The sequence below is a fragment of the Nannospalax galili genome, unplaced genomic scaffold, assembly GCF_000622305.1.
Source record: "Nannospalax galili isolate Female #2095 unplaced genomic scaffold, S.galili_v1.0 scaffold17, whole genome shotgun sequence".
NCBI lineage: Eukaryota > Metazoa > Chordata > Mammalia > Rodentia > Spalacidae > Nannospalax > Nannospalax galili.
The window spans coordinates 2982247-2996744 of record NW_008342276.1 but is presented as its reverse complement, the minus strand read 5'-3'; the positions used below and the strand labels follow the sequence as shown (position 1 = coordinate 2996744).

The window sequence follows — 14498 nt, the reverse complement described above, 5'->3', positions numbered from 1 at the left end:
ACTCAACTTGAACTGATAATCTACATCCTATAGTGGTTAGGGGGTGGGCATGCTGTGTTTACAGGCATGAAAGAAATTAAACAGTGCTGACGGTGTGTGTGTGTGTGTGTGTGTGTGTGTATGCGTGTGCGTGCGCGCCCAGCCAGATGCCCATATTTCTTAGATCATATAGTGGTTAGGGGGTGGGCATGCTGTGTTTACAGGCATGAAAGAAATTAAACAGTGCTGACGGTGTGTGTGTGTGTGTGTGTGCATGCGTGTGCGTGCGCGCCCAGCCAGATGCCCATATTTCTTAGATCGTTTAAGCACATTTCATTTAATTTTATTAATTTTATTCAGCAGCTTCTGAATAAAAGTTGGAAGAGAAGAAAATTCTGAAATGTGGCACCAACCAAGCTTCCCAGGAAGTTATTTGAGGCAGCTTGAGCACTCAGTGGAAACTGGGCTGTTCCTAAGGAATGAAGCCTTTCTCTCTCTCTCCCTCCCTCCCTCCCCCCTTCACTCCCTCTCTCCCTCCCCCTCTCAAAAAAATCCTTTTATTTTTAGATTTGAGGTGAGAATCGGACTCCAAATTTGTTTTCAAGCTGTCTTTCCCTTCCCTGCTCACTTGAAATTAGCTTTTCCATCTCAGTTCTGCCCTGGTGGTGAACTTGGACTGGTGACCTGACCTCTTTTGACTCTGCTGATTTTTATCTGGGATGTTGGACTGGATGGCTTTTTGTGGTGCCTTCCAGCTGATTTTCTTAATTTTTAAAATTTTTTTATTTTCTGATTTCTCTCCCTTGTTGTTATAGAAAGCACAGATGTCATGCCTGGAGCATAAGATAGGAAACTATTCATTGATCAGGTTGAAAACTTCTACTTTCCGTGTTCCAGCATTTTTGGTGTGAGCTTAGTTATAGCTATTTCCAGGCACATATGTTCCCTTCCCTCCCCCACCCTTTTATTCCCCCCTCCCTCTTTTTTTCTTTGTTTTTTGGATAAGTGTATTTCGGGTTTTAGCTCTGCTTTTCTGTAGACTTTGCTAGATTGGTGGCCGTTTGATCTCAGTGCAGATTACCAGTGCCTGGACATACACTAATGTTCTCACCATTGACAGGTTTTCGAAGCCCTTAGCCAGGGTCTGAGATCGTCCGAGTCACTGTTAATGAACCAAACTACCTGGAATGCTCCAGTGCTTGCCTTTTGGCACTTGGCAGGTGAATCCTTTTCATGTTAGTTTCAAGGTTGTCAGATATCATTATCCCCAAGTATTAAAAATTTCAAAGAAAGGAGGCAGTGTGTTTGATTTATAGAATAATTATCTAGCTTCAGCTCTAACTTGGCTTTGGCAATGGTTTTGCAAGCACTCGAAAATTAAATCCATTTTTTTATGGCACTACAAGGTATTATCTCACAGCAAATGATAATTAAACACCTGTGAAATCAATTAGCCCTTTAAGCATGGGGAAAAAAAAAAGTTTTCCAATTATGTTTTCGCACCTCCAAAACTTTTATAATTCCAAAACCAATACTTGTGGAGAGGGATATGGTTGATAGGCTGTTGCTGGGTTAACTTTCCATAAAGATCATCCCTAAATCTCTCTTAAACTTAATCCTGAGAAAGGCAGTTGTGGTAGGGGCAAACATTTGGAGAGGATGCAGTTGCCTTTCTCACTGGCTTTTGAAGCTGTGAACCGGACACACCGCTGAGCTGTCTGCTCCTCCACAAAGGAACTTACTCTGTGTTTTCATGCCAGATTTTACTTGACAGTTTATTTGAAAGCCAAGCTAACATAATGGAAACCAAGCAAAAAGATGTCCCACATGACACAGTTGCTGTCTTGAAGGGCCCCATAGCCAAGAGTTCGAACCATTTTCATTTCAAAATCATACCCTGAAGAGAGACCAATTGGTTAATAGCTGAAACTTAATACAGTAGAAAACTGGGAATCAGGGCCAGCTGTTTTGTCTCACAGTGTCATGTGTTTCATCACCATTGGCTTTGGTAACAAATGAACTTTTCCAAATGCTTCTTTTGGAAAATGATCTGGACTTTTGGAGCAGTGGATGGATTTTGGATATATGCCACAACACTATAGGACTCAGAGAAGAGTAAATAGAAACACAGTGCCTTTGACATCTTCTACATATACCTCACAGACAAAAGTGGTTTCAAGAAGCTTTAGCCTTATGTTTCCTGAGAGTCATAAGTACTTTGGTTTGCATGATGCTTTCTGATCTGCTGCCTCACTAGATCCTCAGCACACCTTGTTATGTAAGCAAGAGCACAGTGATGCTTCTATTGTATAAATGGCATTGGACTCAGAACCAAAATGACTTGCTTAAGATGAGTTAATGACAAAGTCCGGAACAGAAACTGCATTGTAAATATTAGTTCCTGAAGGTTTTGCTATATTGTTCCACATAAACATGTTAAAGATGGTCCTTCCAAAAAAAAATTAGGTGGTTTCTGAAGCCATTTTTAATGGGCTCTTGCTTTTAAGCAGATAGAATATGGAGAAGTTGACATATCATAACATTAACTGGAGAAATAAGACTAGTATTCATAAAACAAAGATGAAAGCGGACTTCTTTATATCCATTTAGAAACTTGTCATATGAATTTTCCTTGTGAGCGTCAGCATGAAGTTTGGATACTCTATGACCTTGTAAGCATTACAGACCCTGAGGAATGAGATGAGGGTAGAATGATCTGACATTTGTTCAACAAAGACATCATAAAAGATTATTCTGGACCAGACATGTACTTAGGGCTGGGATGATAGCATGAATAAAAACAGGTATGTTCCTGCTCCTAATCAGGATATGTTATGTTTGGGAGGGAAAGGATAGTAGGCTTGCCAAAAGAATATGTACATGTTCAAACAGCTTTCAATGCCATGGCAGAGCTGAACAAGGGGACTAACTGGAAGCCCTGCTAGTCTGGGAGCACCTCTCTGAGGAGAAGTAAAACCCAATGATGGTGAAAGTGGGAGAGAAGATGGGAAGGTGAGGTTAGCAAAACAGGGGCCATTTCTCGGAGTATTTTATAATCACTTAAGTGCAGGGATCAGACAGAAGGGTTAAGCACACTGATGGGCACCTTGAAAGGGATTTGGAAGAAGAATGTTCCAGGCTGAGACACAGCAAGTACAAGAATGGAAGCAGATGTTTTGTGCTGAGACACTAAGAGCAGAACCTTGTAGCTGTAGATGGTAACAAGAAGAGGGACTGTTGGAGTTGTAGGTAGATGCTAGTTTTCATGGGGCCCTGTGTCCACGGGGCATGTATATTAGTCTAAGCATCAGGAGGAGGCATTGAAGGATTTTGGCTAGAGCATGACATTTGAAAGAATTCTTTGATCGTTTGACGGAAACTGGACTTTAGGGGGATAAGATTTAGCCTAAGTCTGTTTTAAATGTAACAGGAACCAGCAAGTGCCTCCACTGCTCAGTTCATGCTCCATGGAAAGGAGGAATCACACTGAAGAGATACAGAAGGGAAGGATATGAGCATCCTCTGGTTTCTATGAAATTACAAAATCTACTTGGAGGCACTTCCTGGACCACTTTGCACCTTTGATTCCCTGGAGCTCAGACTACTCCCTGGCTCACAGGAGCTTCTCAACTCCCATTTGTCTAATATATTAGTTACTTTTGCATAGCTATGACAAAATACCTAAGAAGAAAATTTCACAGAAGAAATTATTTCAGCTCACAGTATCAAAGAGTTTAGTCATAATCCTTGGCTTTGTTGATTCTGGGCCCATTGTGAGGTCGGAGCATGTGGAGGAAGAGTTTGTTCACTTCATGGTAAACAGGAAACAGTGGGCTAGGAGGGGGTCGGATAGGATGTGCCCTCTAGAAACATGCCCCAACCATCCACTCCTCAAGGCGGGACCAACTTTCAAAGTTGCCATTGTCCTACGGAAGTAGGCCAGCTAGTTGGGAACCAAATGTTTAATACATAAACCTGTAGGATAACATATCATATTTGAGCCATAATATCCAGTGAATGGATACCAAAGCACAAAGGCATCCACAGGACTATAAGGTCTACCGTCCCTATTTGGATGCATCAGTTTTCTTTATCCCACAGTCTCATTCCAGAATGAGGTACTTCTTTAAACTGCTTCTCCAGGGGACTGTGGAAAGTACAGGCACCCAGAGAAGGAGGAGGGGTGACTCAGCTCCGGGAGGGGTGACTCAGCTCCATAGACTGTCTCCCCCTGGGTAATGCTGTGTTTCAGCCCAAGGAGATGACAGAATCTAGACTTCTGGGCCTTCCCAGTCCCTAAGAATGCAACCCTGACACAAAGGTTGTCTGGTATAGCAGCAGTGTCAGAATTTTTAAGCTGTAGCACAAGTGTTTATGTCCCATGGTCACACCTGCATCTGTACATTTACATAGTCCCATGCCAGATGAGAAAATTTAAACTTTCTATTGGCAACTTGTTTTGTGCAACTTTCACCTTACGTTTGAATGCCCTAGATTTCTTGAGGACTCATCACCTCAACTGAGGCAGTTCCAAGGTCTTGTTTGCATGTTGTCAAAGGATTGAGCTGTTCCTGTCTAAGTCAAAAGTAAAACCCAGAGATGGTGAAAGTGGGGCAGAAGATTGGAAGGTGAGGTTGGCAACACCGGGGCCATTTTTCAGGGTATTTTTTTAATCATTTAAGTGCAGGGATCAGACAGAAGGTTTAGGCACTGACAAAGAATGCAGTGTTGCAGACAGTTTCTGTCTACATTGTGCCTTCCCTGGTTATGAGAACAGCCCAGCAGGAATTCCAAGCATCTGCCTCATCTAAGGACTAATCAAGAATGGCTATGCAGGTAAGGAGGTCTTCGATGAAAAAGAAGTGCTTAGAACATTAGGATGAGCCCACTTTCCTGCCGTGGGTGAAAACCATTGCCTTTAGACCTAGGCGATGTTTGCCATTGGAGAAGCCATCAGGAAGTTCTGCAATTATTCTTTTCAGCTCAGGCATGGAGGAAGGCCAGGAGAAGTTTCAGTGTGAGTACTGTTGTGCATACATTTAACTTGGTTTTCAAATAATGCTGTTTATGAGGCCTGGTGAAGCACAAATTTCCCATTTTCATCTCTGTGCAAGGAGAAGGTAATTTTTTTTCTAACAAGTTGCCAGGTCTTTAGAAATAAAGACAGAGGAAATGAAGTTTAAAATGCACAAAAAAGAAAAAAAAAAAAAAAGGATTTTTTTCCCCCTCTATTCTTTAAGTAGAGTTCTGCTGAAACAAGCAGCTTGAGAATTTTCTCCCTGGGTAACACTAGGCACCATCTATACCCTTCTTCACGAGCCTTCCCAATGACAAACCAAAGTTCAGTGCTACCAAAGTTCACCCAGAACAGTGTATGAATTTGTTAGGCTTCCACACAGAGCATGAGGGGTTATGGGCAGGAGTGTGGTGCCCTGAAGGCGCCACATTGGAAGGTCTATATTCAGCATGGATGATGACCCCCCCAATGGCTGCATAGATGGATGCCCTCCCCTGTTCCTTTCTAGCCTATATGCTCCAGCTCCTCCCCGAGGCCCATGCAATTAGGGCTGAATTGCACACAACTGATTGGGAAGAGTGGCTGGATACTCAGAAGAGGGTCCCATGACCTTCCTGCCCCATCCTCCTAGGAGGGAATATAGATGACCAGCAAGCCCACCTGTGCTGATCTTTTGCAAGCAGTTGTGGCTGAACTCATGGAGATGGTGGCTGTTTGAGAGGATTGTGCCATACAATAGGGAGCATCAACCGAGGCAGGCTGGGCACTATCAAGACTTTGATATGTGCTTACTGACTGAAGCTGATCTTGTCATAATGAAGAGTTACATCTTTTTCTTAGTCCCCTTCTTCCCCCCATAGCCCTGTGCACGTGAGTGCACAGTGGTGCACCTCAGCCTTGGGTAGGTAGGGTGGGGTCGCCCAAAAGTAGGAGCCCAGAGAAAGGATGGGAAGGAAATGGACAAAGTGGAATGGCAGTCAAGTCAATGTGGGGTCCAGGACTTGAGTGGTTGGAGGAGACTTCCCCTAGGCAGTGGGAATAGAAGTTAAGCAGAAAGACAGAGGCGCCTGAACTGTCCCTTCCACTGCTGGCCTCCTGGGATCCTCACTCCTGTCAACAGGGCTGCCCTGAGAACACACACCCCATATTGCCTGTCCTGTCCAAGTTATCTCAGCCTTTACTCCACATTCCTCGCCCTGTTCCACTTGGTCATCTTCTGTGGCACAGAGCCTAAGAAGAGATTAATGCTAAGATAATGTCTTTGGGCTTCTCCATTGCTGAGGGGGCTGCTGGATGCCTCTTCTGGACCATGTATCCATCCAAGGCCATTGTGGCTGCTGGTTCTTTTATTGTCAATGCCTCTCTTTCCCATGTACCCAAGTAACCCTTTACTTAGCACTGTCAGAAATGTTTTATTCCTTATCAGAGAATTTAGATCCATGTGTCTTGGAATTACATTCTTCTCAGAATAGTTTTGAAATTTGGCACTATTGAGTATTAAAGCTGGAGCTGCAACCTTGTGTCCTCCCGAGAGCTTCCTGAGATGAATGTCACAGGGCCATGATGTGTTACAAATCTCTTGTCTTCACCTTTGCTACCTCTGTATTATTCTTTCCTTCTAGGAAAGGCTTTGAGGGAACACATTGCATGCTGTCGATGCTGCTCTCCTCTCACAAAACCTTCTACCTTCTGCTTCATCATCTGTGACATGGGGCCAATTATTGCACTGGTTTTTCATGGTGGTTCTAATGAGAAAACGGAACAAAGAATATAAGTTTTGTTACACAGTGCCCTGTACATAGGAAAGCTGTAATCAGTAGGGTTATCATTAGTGTAGTTTTTATCATTGATGGCCATCATACTTCTCCAATGCTGTTGTGTTAGCCATCAAAATGCAATTTAATGAGGAGGAACCAAAACAATCTTCTGCCCCTTTTGAAGTACAAGGTGTGCTTGATACATGCTCTTTTGTGGTCATTAATATACATAAATAGTGATTACTACCTGGTCCAAGTTGATAGTTTTGAACTCTCAGTGGTTGCTCAAGGTTGGGATGCAATTGGGGGAGATTAGAAACCATGTGGGATTTCGACCCAGTGTGTTCAGAGAAGATGTTTGATTTCAGCCATTCCCTTGGCTCTTTCTATTTCCTGTGACAGGCAGTTGTCCACTGCACTCCACACGTGCCTGTGATGCTTACATGAGATGATGAGAGTAAATGCCTCCCACAGGGGCCTCAGCACACAGAATACTGCCCTCCTTCCTTTCCCTGTATTGAAATAAATTTTAAGTAGACATAGAAAGAAAACTTCTGTAGAGAGCCACAAAAATCTGAAAGGATGGATGTAAGTACCTGTCTCTGTGTGCGGTGGACAGCTTGGGATTGGCAGCCTGATACCCAGAGCATCACAGAGGGAGACATGCCTAACCCTTGGCATGACTGGGTTGCTGGTGGTTCTAATAGCAGGGAATGCTCAAGACAAGGAACTGCACCACCTGTAAGTAGCAAGTGCCTCTGCGGGGGTGCTGCTGAGTGTCCTTGAGGCTGTGGCCACTCCAGCCAGCCACATCCATGTCCAGTTGTGTGCAGTGGAATAGGAGTCAGGCAGAAACTAAGATTCCACAAGCCCAGTGAGTATTCGAAGACCACAAGAACCCATACTGTTCCATGCTGTTTACCCTCTTTCATGCTATATGTTTTTAAGAGAACTCAGAAATAGCACAGTAGGCAGTTGGACCCATTTTCCATCTAAACAACCGACTCCTACTCTGTTTCCAGTTCAAATCTGTGCCATGGACCAATTTAATATTGCCCTATGTTCTGACCTTTAAGATTTTCTCACAAATAATTGAAATTTTAAGTATTAAATCTGGACCTAGGAAGGGATAGAGGCAACATACTTAGTAATTAGCAGAGGGCTGTCTTGGATGGCCCACTGATAATGACCTTGGGTGAAGTTTTGAGTAGGAAAGAAAGAGTCCTTTTAAGTGGCAGCTACTTGATGCCAAGGTCTGAAATTAACTGAACTGCTCAGGACTTGGCTTCATAAGAAATGTATTTCTTTGGGCACTGTGTGTTGTGTGGGCTGACCAAAGGTAGCATGGTGTAGTGAAAAGAAAATGACTGTAGAATCAGGAACCTAGTGTTGGAACACTAATGCCAAGGTCCTAGCTAGGTTTTCAGCTCTGACTGTGAAGTTGGGCTATGTAGTCCTGAGGACACTTTGGTTATCATGTCATTCTCTTGTTGGAGTCCTTCGGTGTCTCAAGTCACTCCCATGGAATCATGTCGGAGCTCCAGGAGGTAGCATACAAGGTCATCGCAGTGGGCCCCCTCCTGAGACAGCAGCCTCTTCACCCTCAGCTTGGAGCCTTTGTTCTTGATAGGCTGCCTCTGCCCTAGAAATGTCCATTCCCCCTCTATACTCCTTCCAGGCTGGCCCATACTCCTTGGTCAGTAGTTCTTAGCTCATAATTTCAAATCTGCACGAGGTATCCCCATCTGCCCTCTTCTTACCAACGGCACCTCTGGCCATGATATCTCTTCTCCACATGATCCTAGCCCTGTGCCTTCATCTGAGCATATCCTGCCACTGAATTATAATCTTCAGTCTTTTCACTGCACCACGAGCTCCTTGGATAGTGCCTGGCATGTGGCAGGCATCCTCCTAAAGTTAGCTGAATGGGTGGAACAAAGCGGAGATGTTGCTCTAAGGATCTGCTTTTTATTTTCCTCATCCCAGTGCACTTTGTGGAACTCTAACAGTTGTTAAGTAGTTTTCTGTTTTCCCTCTGTTTTTTTTTCAAAAGAGATATGATTGAAACCTGGGTGTAAGCTGAAAAGATCAATTACTTATGAGGACAGGGGTTGGAGGGACCAGATCAGCTGTAGATGTTAACTCACCCCATAAATAAATACTGAAGACAAACTCTAATATTTCAGTGAGACTAGAATTGTGTGAGCACAGAGATGAGAGACTGGATCGCTTCCTTCCTCCTTGTCCTCTTTGGTTAGAGAACCAAAATGCAGGCTCATTTGGCAAATGTGAGCGCTACAAAGGGTTGTGGGAACTACAGGATGACCTGCAAGGTGCACTGGTGACATCCTTATCTGTGTAGCTTTTGATAATAAGGCAAGATCCTTTCAACTGCTGTTCTGTGAGGATGCTCAGCTTGTTTTCATTTTTCTTTAAAGGATCTGTGCCAGCTGTCTTTGCCAATCTGTTTTTATTTTTTGTTGTTGATTTAATTTTTATTGTTGTTTTAAAAATGTTTTTATTCCATTCATTCTGATGTAATTTACCACAGTAACTTGCAAATGCATACTGTTTCCTGATTATTCTGCACCTACATAATTTCATTTGAGGCTCACAGAAGTTAAGAGATTTGCATTAAGTCACACAGGAAACGGTAGATCCAAACTGAAAATTCTTCAACCCATTACATACTGTTTCCCACTATATGCTGCTGTCTTCCCTCAGCTGGAGTGGTTATAGCCACCATTTGCAGAATTGTTTATAATGTGCCTGTGCTTTAGTTAAAATGTATCATTTAATCTCTACCATAGAAGTACCACCCACACCCTTTGTGAACCAAAAAAAGTGAGCTGAGGCATTTTAACTTTCCCAAGATCACTCAGTTTATAAATATCAAGCCTGGAATTTGAAAGCACGTTTGGCTGCATCCAAAGAGGCTTGACCACTAAGCCCTTGATGACTAGGCTCTTAACCACCCTGCCTATATTATCAAAATTTAGGGTGCTTCACAAGAACCTTAAAGAGAATCTTCTTCACCCCTAGTTCCTGATTCAGCACGCCCGGGCAGCCCTGAGAACGTGCGTTCCTACTGCGTTGTGTCGGAGAAGGACACTTGGCAGCTCCTTGTAGTGCTGGTCCCTTTGCCCAGTTGCACTGACTAGCTACCAGCAAAAATGTGTTTCATATGGTGGGGAAGGACTTCAATTATCCATTATTATATTACATAGCCTATCTTAAATGGAGTATAGCCCATACATTATTTAATACAACTTTAGAGGGAAAATTGTTATGGCCATTGAGCAGTACTGGTTTCTAGGTTAAATTCAGGGTCGTGTCCTTTTCACTGTGTTTCTTTGCAGTCACTTAGGAAAGCTCCCCTACCTTGCTTGTCATCACCTATGGAGTGGAGGCTTTAACGTCCATCTGAAAAGGAGAGAAAGCCAAAAATTTCTGAGAGTACTTGTCACATCTACTTACCATCTTGCTTCGGATAGCCTGTGTTTATCTTTTACTTTTAAGTTATATGTGATTATAATGGACTCTGTTTCCAAACTTAACCAGGGAGAGTCTACTTTTGAAAACTGTCTTCCCACTTGACCTGTCGTGTCTACTTGTCTTTTTCCCCCACCTCTAACCAATGATAACCATTTCTCAGTTCTCTAGCCCTGTAATTGTGTGCCTCATGAATGTTAAATGGAGTGATGAAGCATTCACCTTTGTAGGATGGCATTTTGACCCAGTGTTCATATCCTTGAGATTGTGGTATGCATCAGTAGTTTGTTTCATTTTATTTTTTGTTTGAGGAGTATTCTAGTTATGGATATACCAGGGTTTGTTGCCTCATACATTCACTGAAGGACATCTGGGCATTTTCTAGTTTTGGTCTATTACAGATAAAATTGCCAGGCACATTTGTGCATGTTTCTTTGTGAAAATAAGTTTTCATTTCTCTGGGATAAATGCCCAAGTGCAGTTGCTGGATCATATGGTAAGTCCATTTTTAGTTTGAGAAGGAACTGCCAAACTGTTTCCAAAGTGGCCACGCCATTCACTTTCCTACCAGCACTATTGGAAGAGTTTGTGTTTTCTATATCCGTACCAAAACTTCTTCTCATCCGTCCCTTCGAATAATAAAACAGTCCTACTAGATAGCAAGTGGTATCTCATTCTCATTTATTTGCATTTCCTTAGTGACTAATGTTCAGCCGTCTTCCTGTGATCCTATTGGCACTTGATGTTTCCTTTAGGAAAAATGTCAATTCAAATTCTGAGCGGTATTTACACTGGATTCTCTCTGTGTTGATGAGTCACATGATGTTCTTTACGTATTCTGGACAAAAGTCCCTTATCAGATATATGTTTGAAAATGTTTTGTCTGCTTTGGTGGGTTATATTTTTTAACCTTCCCAATGTGAGTTAGGGGGACTCCCAGGGTCAAGATCTTGTACAGGCAGAGGTAAACAGGTGTAATGGATCAGGTAGTGGGTCAGATGCCAGACATCAAAGACTGGGCAGCTTTTCTCAGATGAACATATCTCTCTGTGTTTATTCCCTTAGGACCAGTTTCAGAAACTTTAAAATAAATTGTGATTTTTATAAGAAATTATTATTTTCTGGGGAGAAGTCTACAGGCTTCATTGTGTGTCACGCTGAAGTGATGTCTGTAGCCTCCTCTTGTAATATAAATACCTTCAGGAGATTTCACATCTTATCAGTGGTCTGTTGAGTCTTTGGTAGATGAAGCAGCTCCCACTGGGTGATGTCTGTTTGAATGGGACAGTCTCTTAAGAAGTGTTTCTAGAAGGAATGTGTGAATAAATGAGTGGGCTCAATCATGTAAAAAAGCATCACAACATATTGAGTGGCAGGCTACCAGACAGGATATGCCTCAGCTGAAACCATTATCTGACCCAGTGAAAAGGCATCATCACCTTTTTACTTAGAGAACCTCAGTAACTCATGGGCTCTAATTCATGGAATCCAAAAGAGAGACAGGTTATGGACTAAGCATGTTTAGAGACCTGAATGGAAAATATTGTTCTAAACTATGTGTGTATTATCTGTGTATCACTCTATGTCTATATGAATGCACACATATCAGACATATGCTGCATAACATGTAGACGTTACATATATACATGCATACACACTTAGGAAATCATGGAACTCTTTCATGTGGTAGAATATTCCAAAGAATGTTGCTCTTTGTACCTAAAAATAACAACATGAAGAATGTGGAAGCTGACATTTTCACTGTCTAGGCCAACTTATTTGCAAATAATATACTGTCACATTCGCATGTAAATCTTTTTTTTTTTTTTTTTTTTTTTTTTGATGAGGGAACTGAGGCCCAGAAAGCACCTGTAGACTCACAGCTCCCTCACAGGTACCTAACTGGTACCTAACCCATTCCAGGGTTCGTTCCCACATCTCATTATGTGAATGGCTTCAAGCTTCAATCATGTGACTTCATTTGCTACATCAGCAGCTAATGCTTCTACACAACTATTTAAAAGCGTAGTGTACCCTAGGATAACTGTCACTTGAATTTTTCCCAGGAGTTCTCTGCCCTTTTTCTGCCTCCACACTTTCTCTAAAGTAAATTCTGCAACTGGCAACTTTAAAACTTGTTACAATCCAGAACACTAATAGGGTTTTACATTTTTAGCAGCTTAATGATGGGGATGTAGGACTTTCTGTGCTAGTCCCTCAGGGGTTTCTATTCTGGGTATCTATTAAACCTTGCAGCAGTCTGAAGTATATTTGACCTTTCTATATTAAAAAAAAAATCAGTTTTAAATTTTATGCATAAATTTGTGTGTGAATATACTTTTCCCTCTTCCATGTATCAGATAGAAATTCAGACATTATCGATGTTAGGACTTGAAGATTCTTGTCAATATTTTATATTTGGTAAGAAAAGAGAAGTCATCACCATCATAATTTAATATTTTTATTTAGCTAAATTTGAGGCATCTTAAAAATCTTTTCTACTTTGGAGTCTTTTGCAGTTTAATTAATGCAGTGAGGGCTTTTTATTTTGCTCTCAATGGAGATAATCTTAATCTATTCACAGTGACCTTTTCTTGTGCAAATTAGTTGTACACGCTTGTTTAAGCAAATGGTCCTTTGCATGATGTCTTTTCTTAATGACGGGTTTATAATTGAAAATTGGCTTACTCCCATATGCCTAGTTTGTATGAGAATATAAAAATAGATGTGGACTTTAAAAATATGAATGTATATATCAGTATCCCAAAAAGAACAGGGAAGAATCCAGTGCCTTCAGGCTATGATTAAATTAGACTATTAGAGTTAGAAAATGCTGGTGACACATGCCACTGTCACAGTCGCACCTGTCTGCTCAGCATTGGAAGCACTCAAAAAATGAGAGCGAGTTCATCTTGGCTGTATGAATCGGAGCCTCCACAGGACATGAGCCATCTCTAGCTTTCTAAGTTTTCTTAAACTTATAATGAGCTTTAAACTAAATGTTTAAAAATATGGTGACAGTCATTTCAAAGTGATAGTCTCAAACAAATTAATAACTTTTTATCAATCCTAAATTTCACTGGCAATAAGAGATAGGTAACACAAAACACCCAAAACACAAAAACAGTGCAGTGCCATTAAAATGGTGTTTGAGTAAAACAAGTAACCACAGCTTCTCTGCCTCAGTCTCCAGCACTCCAGCTGCTGCATTCTCTCTTGTTCCCTTTCTCTCATTCTGCAGGGGCGCTTTCTTCTGTCTCACCTGTCTTTCTGCTCTAAGTCAAGTCAGCCATTCTTACATAGCTGAACTGTCAGGAGTCACTGAATGTTCTTGGTTAAACGTAGAAACTCCAGTTTGAAGGAGAAAACACATGTTGACTTAGGATGGAGGTTTCCCAAGTCGCTTTTAATAGCATGGTTTGGGGGTTAGAGAATAAAAGCTCTTTAGTGTTGCTGAGTGCCATGGCATTAAAGGAGAAGAGGATGAAGCAGGGATTTTTTTTTAAAGTTTATGGAAGAAAACTATTTCATTGAGACATAAAAATCTGATTTGAGAAGCAAAGGCAAGGCAAGACAAATTGCTAGGACAACCAGTCTGACTTATCTTTTTATAAACTGTTTGTAAAAGGGGCCCTCATTGCTTTACCCAACATAATTGTTTCTGTTTTTTTTTATTACCCCCCCCAAAATAAGAGCAGCCCTTCTCCTGATATGTTGATATGCCTGTTTACTCCCTGATTGTGCCATCCATTCCCCCAGGATCTTCATTTACGGATCTCTCCTCTTGTCTTTCCAGGTATGATTATCGGGAAATGCTGCACAATGCCACTTTCTGTCTGGTTCCTCGTGGCCGCAGGCTTGGCTCCTTCCGGTTCCTGGAGGCTTTGCAGGTAAGAGACCATGAAAATTTCCAGCATTGGGCTGAGTACTGAAACCAAGCTGGGTGGTTCCAGCCTTATCATCTCTCCTAGTGTAGCTAAATCAAAGGCATGGTTTCCCCCGAGGATCTGAAAAGTGTCCCAAGAAAATGTAAAACATATTTGAAAAGCCAAAATTGGGAGGAAGATTGACTCTCCATTTTTGGACATGGGTGATTAAATGGTTGCACCACCAGGGAAAGTGGGTTCATCGGGTGCAGGTTTACAGACAGCAGGTGGATCTGTCTGCTAGCTCTGGCCTCCTGAGCTTCTAGAGGGGACTCTTCCCTTTCCCTGGAAGTCAATTGCAAGGACACTAAAAAGGGGGGGGGGTAT

At 42.0% G+C, this 14498-nt stretch overlaps 1 protein-coding gene across 1 annotated transcript in view; it reads left to right on the top strand.

The window, feature by feature from the left end:
• Positions 1-14498, top strand: part of Ext1 (exostosin glycosyltransferase 1) — a 299125-nt gene that overhangs the window by 241460 nt on the left and 43167 nt on the right. The window contains exon 2 of the mRNA XM_008837966.2: positions 14042-14135. Coding sequence (XP_008836188.1) covers positions 14042-14135 — 94 coding nt within the window. The remainder of the gene's footprint in view (positions 1-14041; positions 14136-14498) is intronic.